Source organism: Aplidium turbinatum, chromosome 4, assembly GCF_918807975.1.
Source record: "Aplidium turbinatum chromosome 4, kaAplTurb1.1, whole genome shotgun sequence".
Classification (NCBI taxonomy): domain Eukaryota; kingdom Metazoa; phylum Chordata; class Ascidiacea; order Aplousobranchia; family Polyclinidae; genus Aplidium; species Aplidium turbinatum.
In genome coordinates, this window is record NC_137475.1 from 15,798,172 (window position 1) to 15,821,171 (window position 23,000).

General features: G+C 40.5%; 1 protein-coding gene across 1 annotated transcript in view; it reads right to left on the minus strand.

Annotated features, from left to right (window-relative positions):
* Nucleotides 1–1,639: 1,639 nt before the first annotated feature.
* LOC145768087 (ras-related protein Rab-18-like) overlaps nt 1,640–23,000 on the minus strand; it is a 50,713-nt gene continuing 29,352 nt past the window's right edge. Inside the window, exons 2-4 of the mRNA XM_082579553.1 lie at nt 22,680–22,870; nt 6,671–6,789; nt 1,640–4,916 (exon numbers count right to left, since the gene is read on the minus strand). Of these exons, the coding sequence (XP_082435679.1) occupies nt 4,695–4,916; nt 6,671–6,789; nt 22,680–22,870 (532 nt within the window). The 3' untranslated portion in view covers nt 1,640–4,694. The remainder of the gene's footprint in view (nt 4,917–6,670; nt 6,790–22,679; nt 22,871–23,000) is intronic.

Sequence of the window (23,000 nt, forward strand, 5' to 3'; positions counted from 1 at the left end):
CTGAAATAAGGTAGTGACAGGAAAAATGAGAAAAAGAAGGCCAAAGAAAATGTGGGATGACACTGTGAAAGATGACATGAGCACAAGAAACCTGAAAATTAAAGATGGCAACAACAATGAGAGATGGAGGAGTCGCTGCAGACAACTGGTCGACCCTGATGTTTCAGGACAAAGACCAGGCTTCTTTGAAGCAAAATGGACGATGATGGTATTACAAAGTTGACAGGTCTCCAAATTGTTCTCAAGCAAAAATATAAACCACACTTACTTCACAATCCGCACCGATATTTTTTTGTTGGGTTTTGAATCTTTATCCTCAGATGGACAAAGCCTTTGATAGGTTATTCCTGGCAATTTCGCGTACTACAGTAGAACTCGGTTAATCCGGATAAAACTGGAAGTACAAATGATTTGTAATCTTTTTCTTGAGAAACAGCTTCGGATTATCCGGATCTTCGCCTATTCCGGACAAAAGTTGCGCTTTCTCTATCGCTTTATCCGGATTTGCTCCACAGTTTTGCCATTTTATGCTAAAACGTAACGTGGCTTATTGCGAGAAATTTCTTATTTATTGTTCCGTTAATGTGACGCAATAAATTATTACGGATTTCTTCCGTTCATAAACAGTATTCCCTACTCACGCAAAATTTGTGCGCAAATGCCCAAACTCGTACTGTAACTTGAAAAGATGTCGGAGGAATTTTCGGTCGTAATGTCGGTGACGTTTTTCCAATAAAAGACTTTGTTTGACCGTGATTTTTTGCAAGTTTTCCATAGAAACTCGTCTTCCGTAACTGTTTTCAAAAGTTTTGAGTGACTACAGATTATTCCGACACGCATGTCTGAAGATATAACTTTTGCCAGTGTGTTCTTGCGTTAGATGCAGAGTCTACAAATACATTCATTTTACATGCATACTGCATTTCAAAAGAACTCTACCGCTAATGTGGTGATCGCGCGTCTCGGAATTGGCAGATGACCACACTAATGCATTCAATTTCGGTGATTTTTACCAATACCCTTCTATCTAGGTAACGTCAGGCTTGATAAGAACCGTCATCGGTTAATCCGGACCTTCGCCTAATCCGGATGGAATCGCCGGTCAAATCGAATCCGGATTAACCGAGTTCTACTGTAGTTCAGGGTTTGAACCACCGAAGCAAGGCCGGCTACAGAGATTGGCTGAGTGAGCCATTCCATTCATTAGGTGCCGATGAATGGAGAGCAGTCCTGAGAGCAGTTTCTGGCAGAACACAAGGGTTGACTTGGGTTGCTCAGCGAAGGCAACACCGGGAGCTCCCCTTATCGCATGTAATAGTCGACCAACCACCGTCGACCAACGGGTGTGAGGGCTAGTTACCCTCTCCGCAGAAGCACCTATTTCATTCCTGAGCGTTGACAAAATGTAATAATTGCATTTCTGGCTTAACTGACATTTCACAAATCGTACATATGCATCAAGAACCCCAACAAACACTCAGTCTAAGGAGACGGTAGCACCTTGTCTAAAAACCTTTTTTTTAAGCTTCTGAAAGTGAAATTTAATTTCTTCATTAAGCTCAGTATTCAACCGGTCAAAATATCTCTTCATTTGCCAAGAAATTGATTGGGCTATTTCAAAATTTTGCAATACCCTACGCAACTATTGCAAAAATTTAATGCAACTATATACAAATTGCACAACAACTGGACAAGGAAACAGAAATACATAGATCTAATTGTGTGAAACTGGCAACACTCGATGGAAACTATGATGCAGTCAATACTTTCGTTGTGTATAACAAGAATTAGCGTAGGACTTGTATCTTTTTTTTTTACAAATAATATAGATCTTCTATAGATTCATTGAAAAACAGATTGTAGCGCTCAATAAACCACACAATAATGACGTATGTCAGTCGACACATCATAGAGGCGCAATGCTAACCAAATATAAGTTTCACAGACCACAAACAAATTACATTCTGTACAAAAATTTAAATGTTTAAAAAACGTTTCGAAAACTAGATTGTTTTCATCTTCGGAAACTTGCTGTTGAATAACGGTCAAAAATATGTACTGCACAGTGCACGCACAGGCTAACTGCAGACAGTGGCACACTGTTACGGCCTTCTGGCCTCGTCAGTGCAATACGTATCTGGGCATGGTCACGCAAGTATATAGCCTACCACCGTGCATCCGCTACCTTTCTTTTAAACGGACACAGCACTTTATGACGTCAATATGACCTTGAAAACCAATGATGCTCAAGGAAGGACTTGCTTCTGTCTGAAAAAAGGCCTTCACAATTTACTTTTCTTTCCGAACCGACGTTTCATGCAATGGCGAATGATTTCTGCCTTTTCACGTATTGTTGCCATAAAAATCTCCAAAAATGAGACACCTTTTCACTTTAAATTGGAAAGTAGCGGGTAGCGAGAGTGCTACTGAAAGAAATGCAGCGACTCTTCGCCACTCCAACAAAAATGTAGCGCCGCTGCAAAAGTAGTGCCCAACTGCACAGCTATGACTCCGTGTTCAACATAAATTGATGATAAAATATTACTACAGTGTAACATTCAATGTTATTATCATACTCAATATATGAAAACCGTCTAGTTTTCAAAACGTTTGCTGAACACGACTTTAGTTTTATCAGTTTAAGATTTTCAACAAGTTGTTTTAAGATGATTGCAACTCACTTCAAAGCAAATTGAGCACGCACTACGCCAGTGTAAAAAATTGATGCAATTGGCATTCTTTTAGCGAATGCACTACATCTTGTTTAGCCAATATAAGAGAAAGGCCGTTTGTCATAAAAGTTAAGTTTTCGTAATATTTAAAGTATTGGTAACTAAGTTAAAGCACCAGAAACGCTGTGCATGTAGATTGTAGACATATTTTCATAGTCGGTGAAGTTTTGCAAAATTTCTAGCCGAAAGCAACCTTGTTGCAACTTCCATAAAAAATAAAACACAGGGAATACCATATGCAAATGTGGGATCAAATCATGGCGACCCATAGCCCAAACACAGAACTTGCCATTGTGCAAGCTTTAAGTTTGACTGGAGGCTTCATCTACTGCGCTTGATAGCAGTAAAAATCGCTGGTATGAGCTGCTGGTCCCAGTAGTAGTTAATAAACGTAATCTTTTTGCATATTTTGTGTGACTTTGATCAACATTTATGCTGCTGTTATTATGCAAATATGGAACTAGATTTTGGCACTTGTGCTGGAAATCCGAAGAACATCTAGCAATATCACCGAAAACAAGCTAAGGTTTGGTCGATTTTTTAAGTGAAACCAATAGTTCAGACGTGATTAGAGATCAGTGCTCACATTTTGGCACATTGGTTTCATGCATTTAGCCTGGAGTTGGAAAGTAAAACTATATTAGTTTCCAGTCATTATTATAGGTTTACACGTTGGCAACACCTATGTATTATTGGATATAGGTCGCTACGGAAGATAGACCGTAGTATCTTCAACTAGTTTCACAACATAAAAGAAATCAAATTGGATAAACTGGCCAATCCACAGCAATGAAAATCATAAATTACAGAAATAAAGCACACTATTTGGTCAGCTGCGTTACGGTAATAAGTGTCATTTGTCAACATGGCAGTTGAAAGGGTGCGGGTTAAATACCATAATGTGGTTACCATTTAGGAAAATGTCAAAGATACCTTCTGCTGAAAGAAGCTGGAGGCAACTTTGGTACTGTGCATCATGGGCCATTTATGTAAGCATCATCCGTAGACACAGCATATCTGTTGATCATCCGTAGACACAGCGTATCTTGCCACTACGTTTTGATAAAATGCAACAAAAAATGTGTTGTAAATGAGGATCGTGATTTGCAGCAAAGTCAGATGCTCTGCACAAAACGTAGCAGTCTTTCTACTGTGAAAAAATCGGAAGTTGAACGTATAGATAAGTTGGTTGATTTTGCGAGATACAAGTGCGCAAGCAATCACGGATGGGCTACTCATGATTATTTGACGCAAAACTTCTACAACGAAAGGAGGAATTAAATCGAAACGCTTATTTTATACATGTGAACACAAGTTCATCAAAGTGAATAGTGTATATTTTTCGCATTTCATAATTTGCTTTATAATGTTGTACGACAGATAGCTAAAGAAACGAAGCTGAAAATGGAGTTCTTTAAACTTTGTTACTCTCACACACCTCACGTTAACCGCATAATTTTTATGACAATAGTGGTCATCACTACTGTCGCATTTGTGGGAAGAATTCCTAAAACGAACAATCTATTGACGGTATTTGTGCACCACAGCTTGATAGACTTTACATTTTCACATTAAACTTCTTAAAGTCAAATACTAACAAAGCACTTCACTTCCATGTGAATGCAAGGGTTTATCAGTGAGAAAGGATTCCAAGTTGAAAAACATTCATTATAGGATTTTGACCAGTCAACTATGTTAAAGTGCAAATTAAAAGTCTGGTGAAAGTAGTTATTTAGTTTGGCTGCCACGAGCCTTTTACATATAAATATATTGGAGAAACAAATAGTTTTAAAAATGGCCTTGAGCACAGCGTTTCCAAAACAAAAAAATTGACAGCATAAACCATTTGTTTCATAGAAGTGTAAAAGAAAAGCTGTCTGTCTTTTTCTGTCAAAACAAACTGTAGTATTATACGATAGGAAGAATAAGATAACTATAAAAGTTTCCAAGTGATGTTGCGCACTAGCACGAGCATGCCCCAGAAGCGGCGTTAGAGTTTAACTTCATGCTCTTCGATCGTTCTCCTTCTGTTTCCCACAGCCCGGGGGTTTGTATGACTTTTTCGACTAATTCCTCAAACGCGCATTCAACGCCATCTTTAGTTTTTGCGCTTGCCTCTATGAAAAGCATGCAGTGCTTCCGTGCAAATTTCAATCCTTCGTCTCTCGACACTTGTCTATTTTCCTGTACAAATAAAATAAATCATTACAAACGTGATGGTTTGATATTTACTATATAACTATCTATATGGTAAAACAAATGAAACTTAAAAGTGAAAATTACTTTGCTAATGTTTATTATAACAAGTAACAACCATTGAAAATTGTAATGAAAAAAGCAAACTATGGTAACTCCTGTTAAAATAAATTCTAATTCAATCATACTTAATAATAAATCAAATTAAATCAATTGGTCGACTAGACCTAGATCAATCTTAACTCTACCCAGTGGTTTTTAATCTTTTGTTTAATCATGAACCCTATTCATGTCAAAGAATTATTATCAAAACTGCGGGAGACAATCTTACCAGAGTAAATATAGGCTACTAATTTTACATTGCAACTTTTAGTACTTTTTCCTAAACCAGTGCATTCACGGACACCTTTAAAGCTTTTCATGGATCCCAACGGGTACAGGTCTTTCCATGGACCTCACGGTAAGATACACTACTCTAGAGTGCAGTCACCAAAATAATAACACTGGGAAACAACCGTTTATTTATATTTGTTGCATGACATTTGTCAACTGATTGTTGATAATTTATCAATGATAAACTTTTGGCGCTGATTACAAGTCTGAAGTCGGCTTTTGTCTGCAAGCTCTAGTTTCCAGGCAACTTGAAAATTCTTATTTTTACAAAAACGTATTCGTGAATGCTGAGCACTCAGTGTGTGCGTCATGTGAAACTATCTGCATAAGTAGCCTAAGAACCCCAAGATTACGTAACGAACTGCTATTTTTGCTCAGTCAACACGAAGGAAGTTAGCAGGAGAAATCGCCATGAAATCTCCTATGTAAGCATTTCATCAGCTATTCGACCTAATCCACATTCTGAACTTTTGATCCGGGTACTTAGTGACTTTTCTTCATGTGAAGACAGCTAAAATATTGATCAGGGATATATGTATGATGAGATCATCAACTTATTCAAATGCCCTAAGAACATTGGGATCATTTGAGTAGACCTCAAAATGGTCAGCTTTCTCCTTGACCAAGATCGATAAAAACACTGGGCACATAAGGAGTAGCCCATTCATGAAACTTTGGAGGCAGGCATGCCAAACATTGTGCACGACTCCATCGAGTAAGCGCTATAACATAGAGCAGTTTTCCTTGCGAACGAGCTGATTGCAGTAATGTGACTCAGCACGTGATATTGTGAGTGCTCTTCTCAAAAGATTTGTGATACAAAGTAAATTAAGTGAACGTATACTATGCAGTTAATGCTTTCATGTGAAACTGTGTTGAGGGGTGGTGGTTGAGTTTGGGTGTTAACCCTCCGTAGAGACAAAACATACTGTAATTATTAGCTTATTTTAGGCTATTCATAAAAATTTCTCTATTGTTTTCTTACGCTTGTTTTTGGTTATTTTGTGAAACTGTTGTGAGAAAACAGGGCATATTTGGGCGCCCCCCTAAAACGTTGTACACTTATTAAATTTGTTGGAAAAGATTGAATTGCAAAAAATCTGTAGCTTCCAAAAAAACAAACACTGCATTTTTGAATTCAGCATCCCAAATTTAGACAAGGGCAAGTATGTCAATGCAACTAAACCTTTGTTCCCCAGTGTAATAGTCAGTTTAAACTATTCATCAATTTGAGAAAGCTATGTCCATTGTCCATACAATCCATTGGAACCTGTTTAGTGTTTAGGCATAATTCTTGAAGTTAGCCAAAATAATAACCCGGTAATTGCAATGTTTAAAATGCCTTGAACCTTGTCAATTTTATTCCCAACTAGCATCTTGACAATCGATGGCTTGGTCGAATATGTTTCCACTTCTGTGAGCCAAGTGGACAAATGAGAAAAAGAGTCTCTTCTTGTGCAGTCATAAACTGTGGTACAATAAACTAATTTTAGATGCATTTATCTTTTATTCTTTGAAACAATTATAACAAAAATCAGAGCTTTGTAAAAAATAAAAAACTGACCAAAGAAAAATGTCACAAAAAGTTAGTGTTAAGTACAGTAGCCTATTGCAGGGGTCCGCAACTACTTGTTGGGGCGACCCAAAAAACAATCGTTCGAAATCTTCGCGACCCAAACGTTTCAGAGGCATATCATTTTTGTGCAAAATCTTTTGCAATCTAATATCAATTCCAATACGGTCGTCCCCGCTTATTAAGCCCACATCGGGACCGGAGGATTTTGGGCTTATTAAGCGGAGGACAATTTTCTACCACTCCTATACCTTCAGTAATTCTGGAATGGACCAAATTTGGCTTAATAAGTGGGTAGACCTATTAACCGTGCGCTTCGTCGTCGTGTAAGCTTCTGAGGCCGAGGGACTATTCTTTTACAACCCCAGACTCACGATGTTGCCGAACTACACTGGAAGGCTACTAGAGAGCAGCCAGTCTTTGATTTCATCATCTATGACGCTTAGACCTTCCACTCCGCTAGGTGGCTTGAAGATGGTACTGTCATTGATGATGTGGTCACGGTCTGTTCCTAGGCACCACATTTACAGGAGGAAGAAGTGGCCATTCCACATTGGTGCATGGTTGAGCGGAAAAGCCCGACGCCCAGTACGAAGACGGTTGAGGCGCACCCATGCCTGTTTTTGTAGTGTCAGGCCGGTGGGGCATGTGTCGGCGTCTGAGATGAACGAATGGAGTCTGGTGGTACTTAATTTCCATTCAGAATTCCATTTATGGTCCACCCAAGCAACCGCAGAGATGTCTTGTTTATCAGCTTCGTTGATCAGAAGTTTAGCGGCTGGCATGAATGGGTGTCTTCATTTCAGTCGTCGGGGGTGCTCGTTTGGTGGAGCAGAGATCTTGTAGTGGAGAATATGGTTAGCCTCCAGTGCCAGTCGGCCGAGAGACAGAGTGGCTTCTTTACGACAAAGCTCAGCACTCAGCAGGTTGGATGCCAGCGAGAATGGGAAAATTGTCCAATGATGTGGGACACAGGCATCTGGTTACTGTCCGCAGGGCGCTGTTTATGGTAGTGTCGATGTTGTGGCTGTTAATTTTATAATCGACATGAATATCATGTCAAGTAGTCTATGTATCAGCCAAACAAGCAAGTCTTGTTGTTTTAATGAAAACCTTTGAAACGTCAATCGCGGCTTCGTGTTGATAGAATTATTACGTTACTTTTACAGACATAAAGCTTGCGTTTACTTAAATTCATATATCTCTTTCCACGGAGTTGGTGATCTATCGAATTGTACGAAAACAATTTACATTTTTAGCAATTCCTTATTCTTCCCGAAAAACAAGTTAAATAATTGCTGTCAGTTTCTAGACAAGAGACTGGGCTTGCAAGGGATTGTGACTCATGAAACGGCACCAGAGTATCTGTAGTGTGTTGTTTTAAAATGCTATTTTTAACTTCCATTGCCCTAAAAAACAACTTATGTCATCTTGTGGGTTGAAAATTAATTGTTGTTTTTCATCATCCATTTAAACGTTGGCATAGCATGGCCAACGGTAATTCAACGTCTAAATGCTGTGTGTCTGTATGTGATTATAAATACTGGCTAAACGCGTTATTTCTTCGAAGCTTTTCGCCGCATCTTGAAAGATGTTTTATCAACGTTGGCGAACGATTGTTATCTGCTTGCTTGCTTCAACCAAGGCATATTACTGAAGCTATTTTTTCTTATCGTTGTCTTTATATAGCGCATCTTCTTTGTGTTTTGCAATATCAGCATAAAAGGCTTAGCAAAGCGAACGTTTGAGAGCATAGACCAGAAATTCCGTTGAGTTTTGTATTAGCTGCATTTGGTAAAACGAGATGTTTAAATCTTAACTCTTAAGCATAAATTGAGAAACTTTATGTGAAATATTTCTTGACCATTTACTAATTGTACATTTTGTATTCTATTCGAATAAGATGCACTAGTAGAATCAATTGCTGTATGACTGTTACGACTATTATTATTTGGATTATTGTTTGTACGGATTATCACTTCAAGCCCTGATTGCTGTCTCGGTGAGTCTGAACTAATCACCAGCTCTATCTAGAATTGAAGTAGCCTATATCTGCCCACTAAGTTTGTTAAACGACCTTGCGACCTTGTGGCTGACCTTGCGACCTGCAACCCCGTAGACCTTGCGATCTGCAACCTTGTGACTGAACCTTCGACCTGCAACTTGTGATCTTGTGACCTTGTGATCTTCGACCTGCAACTTGTGATCTTGCAACCTATCTGCCACAATAAACTAACAGAACTCAAGACCGCGTTCAGATTCAATCTACTTGGCTTGTTTTTCTGTCTGTTGTAGGCGCATAACCGTATTAACTGAGCGACGCATATAATAATCCAATCCACTGTTTGGCGCCAGTGAGAAAGATATTCTTTAACGTAGAATTCGCGTCAAAATTCTATACGGTTTAACAAACTTAACCAGCAAATTCTCGCTTGGTTTTCTATGTTTTCTGCCTTCAAACACGTTGTATGCTAAGAAGCGGAAAACTCTACAGCAAAATGGCCGCTGAAACTCTTTCCGATGCGGCCAAGCAATTAAGCGATTTCTATTTAGAAATCAACAATTTAATGAAAAGTCCTCATTGTGCAACAACAGTCCGTGCCCGGCTTCGTGACCTAGACAAGTTGTTCAGCGCCCTTATGAATCTCTGCACTGACATGCCCGAGGACACGCCTTTGCTCGAATCTTCCTCTCTTACAAAGGATGATTACATTCGAGGTAAAGGCGAGTTCATGGCCCAAGTCGACAGCTGGCTACAAGAACAGGACGAGCATGAGGGTAGTCAGGCTCACTCTTTACATCTTTTCAATGTCTCCCACCATTCGAAATCGGGCTCCACAACTGGAAGCCGCAGAACGACGACAACAAGCTCCAACAGAAGCTCTAAGCAAAAGGCGTTGCAAGCTAAATTAGAACTTGCACGACTAGCGGTGCAGCATAATGAGCAGCGTCGTCTCGAAGCAGAGCGCGAGAGGCAATTGAAACGGGAACAAGAACAACGTGAGAGGCAACTAAAGCTGGAGAAAGCAGAACAAGAGGCAAAATTGAAAGCTGACCGAGCCGCAGCTGAGGACCTTCGCCTTTTAGAAGCAGCTAGCGTCGAAGCAGATGTGTGGGAAGCAAATTCTCAGGAAGGTTCTGTAAGAAGCGTTCGTCACCTGTCAATTCCGCCCCAAATCTCAAACCCTAAACTAATAACTAATGGTTCACAAATTCATGATAATTTGCGATCAAATGATCAAACCTTAATTTTACCTCAACAAAATGAACGAAGCTATAATGACAATGTAACTCAAGAAAGAGCCAAAGTCACGTTTTCTACGAGCCCAACGTCACGCCCAAATAACTTCGAAATTAATGACGAACCCCACTTCGGACATCCAAGCTACAGTAGCCGGGATATGAGGTACTCAAACCCCGACATCGACGTTTCTCAATCTCGACGTATTAACCCATATGAATTTCAGGCCGAAGTCAGTGAGCGACTACTTCCCAAGCCTGACATAAGAAAGTTCGAAGGAGACCCCATGGACTTTCGTGCCTTTCAACACTGGTTTGAAACCCATGTTGGCAGTTGGCTTCCCTCAGAAAAGAAGCTATCATTTCTTTTGCAACATTGCGGCAGGGGTGTTCAGGAACAAATCCAGCACTTTGCAGACTGTCCTGACCGCAGAAACAATTACCAGTTAGCAATAGAAGAACTTCGTCACAGGTATGGTGAGCCACATATTATAGCCCAGGCCTGTGAAGAAGTCCTTACTAACGTACCGAAATTCACGCGGTACGACCCAGAACGTCTCACAAAATTGTCTGTGCTTTTAAACCGCTGCAACGCCTCCCTATTTCGCACGCCTGATGGCAAGGTGTCTGCCGTCAGCTTAGACAGCGTTAATTTTATCACGATGTTGGTGGAAAAATTGCCACACACTATGCAATTAGATTGGATAAAGAAATCATGTGTGATAATAGAAAACAATGAAGGCAAGAAGCCAGCCAGATTTCTTGACTTCGTAGCATTCATAGAAGATAATACTATGCAAACTCCGTCTACGGCCGAAAGCTACTATCGAGTAATCCACACAAGTCCAGTGTACCACAATCTGGGAAAAATAAGGTATCTTCATTTAGCACTAACTCTGTACAAAACCCTAAACCTCCTCTAACTAAGCCTAGCAAGCGGCAAGAGGATTGGAAGTGTGCATGCTGCTTAGATGCCTTTCATAGTGTGTTTCGATGTAAAAAATTCCGTGCTCTATCTTATCGACAACGAGTACGCCTTGTCGAAGAAAAAGGCTTATGTAAACAATGCCTAAGCCCAAACCATTTAAGTTCAGCGTGTACTTCAAGGTTTTCGTGCCAAATAGACCATTGCGGGAGCAGACAACACAACACTCTACTACATTCACCTAATCTTTCAGAACAAGGTACTTCAGGACCTGCAATACGGACAAAAGACGATACCTTCCGTCGCAATGACCACCATTGAAATTCTAAAGTTATGAGCGACCAATGGCACCGTACTCCTCGCAGTCGCCATGACAACACGTTTGTAAAAGCGCCTAACTTCGCCGTGCGCTCAGAACCGGAAGAGCTAGCTAGCCAAAACTCGTACCTGGACATCGTTCCCGTAAAGGTAACTTGTGGTGAAAAAACCGTCGAAACCTATGCGCTGCTAGACTCTGGTTCTGACCGTACGTTCTGCGAAGAAGAACTAATAAAACTTCTGGATACCAAACCAGAGTGTGAGCGTAGTTTTGCTCTCCAGACGCTATCGTCTGAAAGTCCTCAACGTCTGGAAGCCCCCATCGTCTCCTTTATAGTGTCATCTTTAGATGAAGAACAAGACTTCGAGCTACAAGAAGTCGTCGTAGTCAACAAAATCCCTGTAGATCCGCAACTGAGCCCAAAGCCGAAAACACTGCAAGCATATCAATATTTGCAAGGTATTGATTTGCCTGCAGTCGAAAATTGCTCAGTAATGTTATTGATTGGCAATAACTATGCAGTAACCCATCGATGTCTTGAAAGCAGATTTTCGCCACGTCCGAACGAAAGTCCAGATGCTATCCGCACTCCATTAGGTTGGCTTCTTCGTGGCTCACACTTCAAAGATGCCCCTTGTCCAAAGGAAAATAGCACAAGCCTTCTTGTTAGAGGCGCTAAGTGGCCCGTAGACACCGAAGACATCCAGGACTTAATCATAACCGACGAAGGAGGAACAATCTCACCTTCAGTCGACACAGACTTACTCGACATGGAAAGCCTGATGAAATTCTTGCAATCTCATAGAGAACTACAAGAATTTGGTTTTAAATTTTCTCGCGAGGACCCAATTGCCTACGACATGATGTGCAGACGGTTAACCCGCTCTGACGGTCACTATCAGCTGCCACTTTTATGGCGCAATGACTGTGCTACGCTTCCTAACAGCCGCGAGATGGCGCAAAAGCGCCTGAAAAGCTTAAAGAAACGTCTGCTTGCAGACAATTCTCTTTTAGAAAAATACGTCGATCAAATGGAGACAAATCTGGAGAAGGGCTACACCGAAGAAGTACCAGAAGACGACATCAACAACACTAATCGAAAATGGTACATACCGCATCACCTAGTTATCAACCCAAAAATGCCAGACAAGGTACGTGTCGTGTTTGACTGCGCTGCTACCTCTCACAATCAATGTTTAAACGATTACCTCATGTCTGGTCCCGACCTAAACAATTCTTTGGTCGGTGTATTAATGCGATTTCGCAAGGGCCGAATTGCAATAGTCTCTGACATTGAAGCAATGTTTCATCAAGTAAAAGTTTCACCATGTGATCGCGATGCATTGCGTTTTTATTGGTGGAAGGGTGGCGATCTATCGCGTGAACCCACCGTGTACAGAACAAAGGTACACTTGTTTGGAGCAAAATGCTCTCCTTCTGTAGCAACATTCTGCTTGCGTGAAACTGCTCGAGAGCATGGAAAGTTGTTCGACCCTCATGTTGCTCAAACCTTACTGACGTCATTTTACGTCGATGATGCACTGCTAACAGCTGAAAACGATGAAAATGCATGTAAGCTCGTAAAAGACTTACGAGCAATCCTTGGCATGTCTGGGTTCAAGCTAACAAAATGGCTATCCACCAGCGATAAGGTAATGAATTCAATCCCTGATGAAGAAAAGTCCAAATCGATAAAGAACCAGCTGCCTGGAGAAGGGCCAAAGCAACGCGTCCTGGGCATGGAATGGGACGTACAAACCGACGAATTTCGATTCAACGTAGAGCCGTCTACAAAACCGTTGACTAAAAGGCAAGTGCTATCAGTTACAAATGCATTGTTTGATCCATTGGGATTAGTAGCCCCAGTAGTTCTTGAAGCTAGACTCATATACAGTGAACTTTGTCTAGCAAAGGTAGGGTGGGACGACCCTGCTGAGCCAAACATTCTAAAAAGGTGGAGATTATGGGAAAACACTTTAGAACGTCTAAAAGAGATTCGTATACCTCGCTGCTACAAGCTGAAGTCCACCACTGCGACCCCGGAAGTTCAACTCCACTTCTTCTCCGACGCTTCAACATTAGCTAGGGGTTCCGTGTGTTATCTACGTTCAATATTACCTGATTCAACCGTTCTTTGCAGTCTTGTTACAGGAAAATCCCTTCTACCCGGCGCTGGAAGACACACGATCCCACGCCTAGAATTAGAAGCTGCTTTGGACACCGTCAACCTGGCTCGGACCGTTAAACAAGAGCTCGAGCTAATTGATTGTCCATGCATTTTTTGGACAGATTCCATGATTGTCCTGCAAAGCTTGTACGCTGATACGAAACGTTTTCCAACCTTCACTCGCAATTGCCTGCAAAAAATTCTAAGTCATACCAAAGTGTACGACTGGCATCATGTGCCAACGGCCCTCAACCCAGCAGATCAGGCATCTCGAGGTATGACGGCTGAAGCTCTACTGCAATCTGGTCATTGGCTAAATGGGCCAGACTTTTTAAAGAAGCCGCCAACCAAATGGCCTCAACAATCCGTTAAGCCACAACACGACGATATCTACAACAAGTTTCAACCTGAACGGCGCCAGAAGGTAACTTCGTTCACTATTGGTACAAATAACAAATCTTCAACAGGAACTGATGTACTTATCTCCCACTTTTCGTCACTACATCACCTAAAGCTTGCTACAGCATGGTTACTACGAGTCAAGGCTTACCTGCTTGCTCGAATACGTGGCGACGAAATCACTTCAAACCTCACCCAAAATCCGATCCAAGTGTCCGAACTCCAGTTTGCTGAAAACGAGTTGGTACGTTACGAACAACGCCAAGCCTTTCCGGCATGGTTCTTGTCACTGCCAAAAGGACAACGACCAAAACAATCAAAAACTCAACTCGCGCCGATGGAGAAGTTAAACCCAATCCTGGACGGTAACACCCTTCGAGTCGGAGGTAGACTTGACAAAGCAAACTTACCTTACGAAACATCCAGCCATCCTTGCTCCGGGTCGACACCTAACGGATTTGATCATCGACTACTTCCACGCTGAAAAGGCGAAGCACTTTGGTGCATCTCACACAATCAACCTGCTGGCTCATAAATACTGGATTCTGAATGGAAAAGTTGCTGTTCGAAAAATACTGAACAGGTGTTTACGTTGTCGACGTGGAACCGCAAAGCCAGGAGTGCAATTTATGGCTGAACTTCCAGAAGCACGACTTCAAATTTCAGAGCCTCCATTTCGCAACAGTACTGGCGTTGACTACTTTGGACCAATAATCGTCCGCCAAAGGAGAAGTGATGCGAAAAGATACGGCTGCCTGTTTACTTGCTTAACTACTAGAGCCATACATCTAGAGTTGGCGCCAGATTTAACTACCAACTCATTCATGAACGCCTTGCGACGATTCATTGCTCGCCGTGGACCAATTACCAAGATCTTTTCCGACAACGGAAGTAACTTCGTCGGTTGCCACAGAACGCTGAAAAGAGAACTTCAAAATTGGAACAAAAAACAAATTCACGATTATCTCCGACAGGAAGGAGTCGAATGGGAATTTAACCCACCCCTAGCAAGCCATATGGGGGGTGGATGGAAAAGAATGATAAGAACCGTCCGCCAAGTACTTCTACATATTTTACCAAAGCGCCCATTAGTTGATGACACTCTTCACACTCTCTTGCTTGAAGTTGAGGACATCGTAAACTCCAGGCCACTAACTGAAGTTAAACTCGGCGCAGATGAAGATCTACCCCTGACACCTAATCACTTGTTAAAATTAAATACCAACCCCAGTTTGCCCCCGCTATATTCAACCGAAAAGGACTGCTTGCATAGTGACCGATATCGGGCTGTGCAGTATCTCGCCGACTGTTTCTGGAGAAGATGGGTACAGGAATACCCCCGATCGATAATTTCTCGACCAAAATGGCGTTCCAGAAATGCCAACATTAAAACGGGAGACATTGTATTGCTCAGTGACACTTTAACACCGCGACAAAAATGGCCGCTTGATAGGATTACAGAGACATTTCCCGATAAATTCGGAAATGTGAGAGTGGTCATGGTCAAAACTTCGACAGGAACACTCAAACGTCCAATCACCAAACTTTGCGTCATTGTTCCGTTTGAAGGTGAGGACGAGAACGCCGTCTAGATCAAGATGATGAACTGCGGAGTTCCAGAACTTTTTCTTGATGTATTGTAACTATTATTGTAACTAACAGTATGTGCCTATTGTAATATGTATAATATGTATATTGTATACTGTAGCCTAATGCCAAGCAATCCGAAGTTCAGCATTTTACTAATGGATTGATAAAATTTACTTTTCATGAAAAGAAGGCCTATATGCCCTTCTTCGGGCCGGGAGTGTGTTAATTTTATAATCGACATGAATATCATGTCAAGTAGTCTATGTATCAGCCAAACAAGCAAGTCTTGTTGTTTTAATGAAAACCTTTGAAACGTCAATCGCGGCTTCGTGTTGATAGAATTATTACGTTACTTTTACAGACATAAAGCTTGCGTTTACTTAAATTCATATATCTCTTTCCACGGAGTTGGTGATCTATCAAATTGTACGAAAACAATTTACATTTTTAGCAATTCCTTATTCTTCCCGAAAAACAAGTTAAATAATTGCTGTCAGTTTCTAGACAAGAGACTGGGCTTGCAAGGGATTGTGACTCATGAAACGGCACCAGAGTATCTGTAGTGTGTTGTTTTAAAATGCTATTTTTAACTTCCATTGCCCTAAAAAACAACTTATGTCATCTTGTGGGTTGAAAATTAATCATTGTTTTTCATCATCCATTTAAACGTTGGCATAGCACGGCCAACGGTAATTCAACGTCTAAATGCTGTGTGTCTGTATGTGATTATAAATACTGGCTAAACGCGTTATTTCTTCGAAGCTTTTCGCCGCATCTTGAAAGATGTTTTATCAACGTTGGCGAACGATTGTTATCTGCTTGCTTGCTTCAACCAAGGCATATTACTGAAGCTATTTTTTCTTATCGTTGTCTTTATATAGCGCATCTTCTTTGTGTTTTGCAATATCAGCATAAAAGGCTTAGCAAAGCGAACGTTTGAGAGCATAGACCAGAAATTCCGTTGAGTTTTGTATTAGCTGCATTTGGTAAAACGAGATGTTTAAATCTTAACTCTTAACCTTTAACATACCAAGCGGGGTCTCGTAGGGACCCCAGAGGTGAATTTTTTTATCTCCCGCCTTACCTATAGCAACAATTTTTCTCATCATCTTTGTATGTGTCATAAATTTAAGCAAGTTCGGTATAGTGCAACAAAAATTAAAAAATTATTTGAAACATATGCAAAAAACAGTATAACGTTACCTGGGGTCCTGATGGGACCCCCCTTGGTATATTACGTTACAAATGCTGAATGTTAACCAGTTAACTTCACGCGAAAAATGTCCTTACATTTTGCCAGAGATTGAGAATTTGATGACAAATCAACATGTAGTCAAAGAAAAGAAAATGCTAAACTTGCAGCTTTTTGCGAAATTTGAATGGATTTATAGAAAACTGCAAAAAACTCTATAAGCCATTTGAAGAAGTAACGGTAGATGAACAATTAGTCTCTTTCCGAGGGAAATGTCCAATGAGAGAGTATATGAAGTCAAAACTAGCAAGATATGAAATTAAAGTGTGGGCAGCTGAAGACGTGAAAACCACTCGCCTGTAGAATCTCCAAGTCTATACTGGAAAACTTCCTGGGAGTACACCTGAGAAAAATCAAGGACGTCTGGTTGTGTGTACTGTGTGACATGATGAAATCACTGTTTGCAACTAGAAGAAGTGTTACCACAGATATTTTTTTTATATCAGTGCCAACTGCAGAAATTTTGCTCGAGAAAAATATCACCAAGACAGGAACACTGAGCAAAAAAGTCAGATATTCCTGCAGTTATGGAAGTTGCGAAGGGACGATATGTTTTATCGTCAAACTTTATCTTTTCAGATAAACTGTCAGTTGAAAGCTATGTGCCTAAAAAAACAAGACGGTTCGTTTACTATCTTCTCAGCATCTTGATAATTCACTGTCTAATGACGATCACAAGAAACCCAACATGATACTTGAATATAACCGCACAAAAGGCGGAGTGGATGATACAGACAAGTTGGTGAGTGAATATTCTTGTGCCAGACGAATGTCAAGATGGCCTTTCTGACTTTTTATGAACGTGCTTGACATTGGAGCCCTGAATTCCTGTATCACTTGGGTGTTCATAAACAGAGACTGGAACAGTAGAAAATCTAATCGAGGATTATATTTCTTGATGGAGTTAGGCAAAGAATTAACGAAACCTAATGTCTTGCGCAGAGCATGTAATCCATCTGGTTTTCAGCTTTACATCGTTAGAGCTATTACAGTTATGGGAGTTTCTGTAGGTCGAAACACTGAAGCTTCAAATATATCCTCAACGTCAAGGCAGCCAGTGACGGAAGAGAGGAAGATGTTTTCAATGTCCTTGAAACAACGATAGAAAAGTTAACATTATATGCTCCAAATGCAAACGTTTCGTTTGCGAACAGCACCGAGTCACCAACCCAACTGTGACAAGTGCAAAAGAATGTGAAGATGACAGTGGATGAACTGTGCGTTTATGAATAAGATCCTTTGTCTAAGTAATTTGTAGAAACACATGTGTTATACTATATGTGATGCTAAGACTAAAATTTTAGTTTTTATAACACTTGGGGTAACAACAGGGGTTTGTTACAGTGTCATAAAAATGGCATCTGCTTTACTTACAATTTCAGCAATCTTCCTTTGTTACATTAGCTGTATAAACTGTAATCTAAGTAAGGATGAAGAAAGTAGACTACAAATTGGCTTGTGCTTTGGTGTGCCGGTATACTGATTGTATGTATTGTGAGAGAACGCAAAACTGGCTCAGCCAATTTGCCGTTTTTCATTTCCAAGGAAGAATGGCCTCCTTCATCCACAAACCTGAACCCCCTAGACTTTGGCATCTGGTCTTACCTGGAGAGCAGGGTTTCGACTAAATACCACCAAAGTTTGGAAGCAGTGAAGGATAATCTGAAAAAATAATTAGCCAAAATACCCAAAAAGTTATTCATGACTCTTGCAGGTCCTTTTCGAAGCGTCTCCGACTTGTCATCGACGCAAATGGCTGACACATTGAGTAAAATTTGTTTTTCCTAAATATTTAATTATTTGACAATAATATTATTGTTTATTACTCAATTATTATCTACCATTCGTTAAATACATTTGTTTGAAGTTATAACGTTAATTATTGATGACCCTGTATATACTGTATACTTTAAGCCAGTAGTTCTCAAACTGTGCGTCGCGACGCCCTGGTGCGTCGTTTCAATTTTCCAAGGGCGTCGCAGAAGAGTTTCGTTTCGTAGCTGAATTCAGTTTATCTTATAAAGATGAGGTATATCCTTTGATTAGCAGTTTCAGTTGTCATCAAAGTTGTTAACTTCATTAAACCACGCCCACTGAAGTCAAGAGTTTTCAAAAAACTTTGTGGAGAAATGAACGCTGCGCATCGGAGTTTGCTCTTTCATGGCTAACTAAAGATATGGCCTGATTTGTCACATTTTGCAGAAATTTTCAGATTTTGCTAACTTTGGGCGAATGTTTAAATAAATTTTTCTAACAATTATATTTTTACGCTTTCTTTACTGTTTTCCCCAGATGACACAATAGGTTTTAACATCCTCAGATGTTGAAAAACAAAGAAAATTTGATTTCGAAGATTTTAGTCAGACTGTTAATTTTTCAATAACAGTCTGATTGAGCCTTTTTCAATATACTTTTTCTCATTTACTATCGCTTCCTCAAGGCAACAAACAGCTTTTATATCATTAGGAGACAGCAAAAAGTAAAAAAATCTCAGAAAATGTTAGTCAAACACTAGCAGTAGCTGTAATCAAAATCTCCAAAATGTGACAAATCAGGCCGCATCTCCAGGTGGCCATGGCTCTTTTAATTTTCATCCAAGTGGCTTTCGCTTAGAAAATTCTTTGAACGCTTCTACGAATTGGTGGATGAACTTCAGGCTTCTTTGCAGCAAGAAAATAATCCACTTGCAGATTGTTTAGCTCAGAACAATTTTTTATTGAAATTGGCTTACTTTACTTGTGTGATATCTTTGCCAAACTGAACATTTCTATGCAAGGGCCGAATAAAAATTACATTTCAGATAAAATTGCAGCATTCGTTAAAAAGCTGCTATTGTGGAAGGAAGATATAGCAAACCTGTCTGAAAGCTCTCGATACTTTACTTTTGTTTGTTTTATTATCTTTTGTTTGTTTTATTATCTTTATCCTGCATTGCGGGAAAGCGGACTTGAGCGCTATGCATCGGTGTAGGCCTTCCGACGTACACCTGACCCACGCTGCAGCCGACTGCATTGTCTGTTTCCGGTTATCTACTCTACTTATGATTTAAATTTGGTACTACCCATTACTCGAAATCGATCACAGGGTAATTATCGTAGTTTCTTGCCCAGAGAAACAACAGCAAGTGCGGGTGGCTGGAGTCGAACATGCAGGCTCTCGACTGCGAGCCCAACGCGCTAACCACTCGGCCACTGCTGTTTTCTTGTCCAATTTGCTTGAAAAGAAAAGTATGACGCTGCCTTCAAATTTGTGAAGCATATTTAGGCAACATTTGTCCAAGCTCGAGTCGAAATTTGCAAAATACTTCCCGACAAATTTATCAAACTACGAATGGATACGTGATCCTTTCGTCCAACCTACTGCACTGTCTTTTACTGCACAAGAAAAAGAAGCCTACATTGACCTTTCTTGTGACAATTCCCTGAAAAGGATGTTTAATTCAGGAAATCCGGCAAATTTCTGGATTTCAATGAATGGCAATTATCCAGCTTTGGTGAAGAAAGCACTACGAATTATTATCCCATTTGTCACGTCATATTTATGTGAAGCAGGATTTTCTGCCTTAGCGGTTATAAAAAGCAAATTTCGATCACCAATAAACACTGAAAGAAAAATGTGGGTGGCAATTTCAAAGATTCTCCCAAAATTTAATGAACTTTATAAAAACAAACAAGCCCACACGTCACATTAAATAATATGCATTGCTTTTTGTTGTTGTATCAACAATCAAAACTTTGTTTCTCGGCAGCCGATTTGTAGCAAGAATTGACAGCGATAGACACGTGTTTCGCCCATGAGGCTGGGCTCATCAGTATCGCACCGTATTCTGCCACAAATTTATTCGACCACCGCTTTACCAGTCAGTTTAACTCTTATCTTTGTGGAAACAAAGAAAGAGCCAACAAAACCAGCAGGCGCCAGGGCAGAGGGCATTGTGAAGAAAGGGGCGTTCTTCCCGGCTATCAGCACAAAGCTGAGCACTCACTAGTACAGCGAGCAACTGCGATTCGCCAACCATAACGGTGTAGCTTCCACGCTAGCCATTCAGACTTTCCAATCAACAATATGTTTCTCGGCAGCCGATTTGTAGCCTCATGGGCGAAACACGTGTCTATCGCTGTCAATTCTTGCTACAAATCGGCTGCCGAGAAACATATTGTTGATTGGAAAGTCTGAATGGCTAGCGTGGAAGCTACACCGTTATGGTTGGCGAATCGCAGTTGCTCGCTGTACTAGTGAGTGCTCAGCCTTGTGCTGATAGCCGGGAAGAACGCCCCTTTCTTCACAAACAAAACTTTAATAATAAGTTTCCTCATTAACTTTTATTTGCTGGTGCATCGCAAGTCCAGAAAACTTTTCCAGAGGCGTCGCAACAAAAAAAAGTTTGAGAACCACTGCTTTAAGCAATAGAAACGATGGGGTCCTTGGAGGACCCCACCTTGGTAAACGACGTTGGTGAGCTAGGCTTGGTATGTTAAGGGTTAAGCATAAATTGAGAAACTTTATGTGAAATATTTCTTGACCATTTACTAACTGTACATTTTGTATTCTATTCGAATAAGATGCACTAGTAGAATCAATTGCTGTATGACTGTTAAGACTATTAATATTTGGATTATTGTTTGTACGGATTATCACTTCAAGCCCTGATTGCTGTCTCGGTGAGTCTGAACTAATCACCAGCTCTATCTAGAATTGAAGTAGCCTATATCTGCCCACTAAGTTTGTTAAACGACCTTGCGACCTTGTGGCTGACCTTGCGACCTGCAACCCCGTAGACCTTGCGATCTGCAACCTTGTGACTGAACCTTCGACCTGCAACTTGTGATCTTGCAACCTATCTGCCACAATAAACTAACAGAACTCAAGACCGCGTTCAGATTCAATCTACTTGGCTTGTTTTTCTGTCTGTTGTAGGCGCATAACCGTATTAACTGAGCGACGCATATAATAATCCAATCCACTGTTTGGCGCCAGTGAGAAAGATATTCTTTAACGTAGAATTCGCGTCAAAATTCTACAGTGGCAGTGAGCACTGCAGCACCAAACAGGTGTACAGTACTCTGCTAAAGAGTAGATAAGGGCTAACGCTGCTATATGCAGTGTCAGCTCTCGACCCCAACTGAAACCTGCCAGATGCTTGAGTACAGTAGCGCAGCACGGGATGTCAGCTTTTTGCGCAGTGACACCAAATGGTGGTGGTATGTAAGCGATTAGTCTGGTGTCACCACAAGATATTTTGATTCGGGACAGAAGGAAAGTGGTTTTCCATTGTTCTGAACATGTAGCTCACGATCAGCTTCCCGATTGTGTAGGTGGAAAGCTGCTGCTACAACTTTGGTTTCGGTGAGTTTCAGTCGCCAGTTCTGGAGATAAGCTGAAAGACTTTTCATGTTCTGGCTCAAGGAAGGTGTTTTCCAGGCTTTACAACCGTGGGTTTAATAAGTGGGGACTACTGTACTACAATCAAAAGTATGATTTTTTTTGTACAACATTGTATGAAACTCAGCACATCAAAGATTATAAGATTATATTTATTTTTGCCATACAAGTTATATTTATAGTTAATAGAACTTTATATTTGGGTCGCAACCCACTATTTGCGGATCCCTGGCCTATTGCATTTCATTTCAGCAAAATGTTTTATTAAAAGTATTTTATATATTTCAAAAAGTGTAAAGCAAATTATAAATAGATGCAATAAGATGCATGCATACTTGCAAAGGTTCTTTTGTTTCTCTGGACTGAAGATAACTTTTTTCAGTGCCAATAGCCTACTCATTTTTCAAGTAAAATATTCAAGGTGCAGCAAAATAAATTCGTTTTCAAAAGATCATCATCGCAATCAGTACTTCAGTTGAGTTAATTTACAGAAGTTTAAACACAAATTTACCAAAAATAACGCCTTGTGCACCACGATAATAACTGGGAGTGAGAGTGCGAAAACGTTCTTGCCCAGCGGTGTCCCATATGGCCAGTTTTACAGTGTTCCCATCAATTGTTATTGCTTTGACTTTAAAGTCCACACCTATGGTTGCAGATTGATCTGGGTCAAATTTGTCATCAGTAAACCGCAAAAGCAAACTGAAAAAAACATATATATTCAAAATTGTAAAACATAGTAAAGCTGAGTCCCATACTTGATCCAAGCATCGGGGGATGTGAAGAACTGAAAATAAGGTTCTCATTATACTAAAACAAGAGTAGGGTGGCC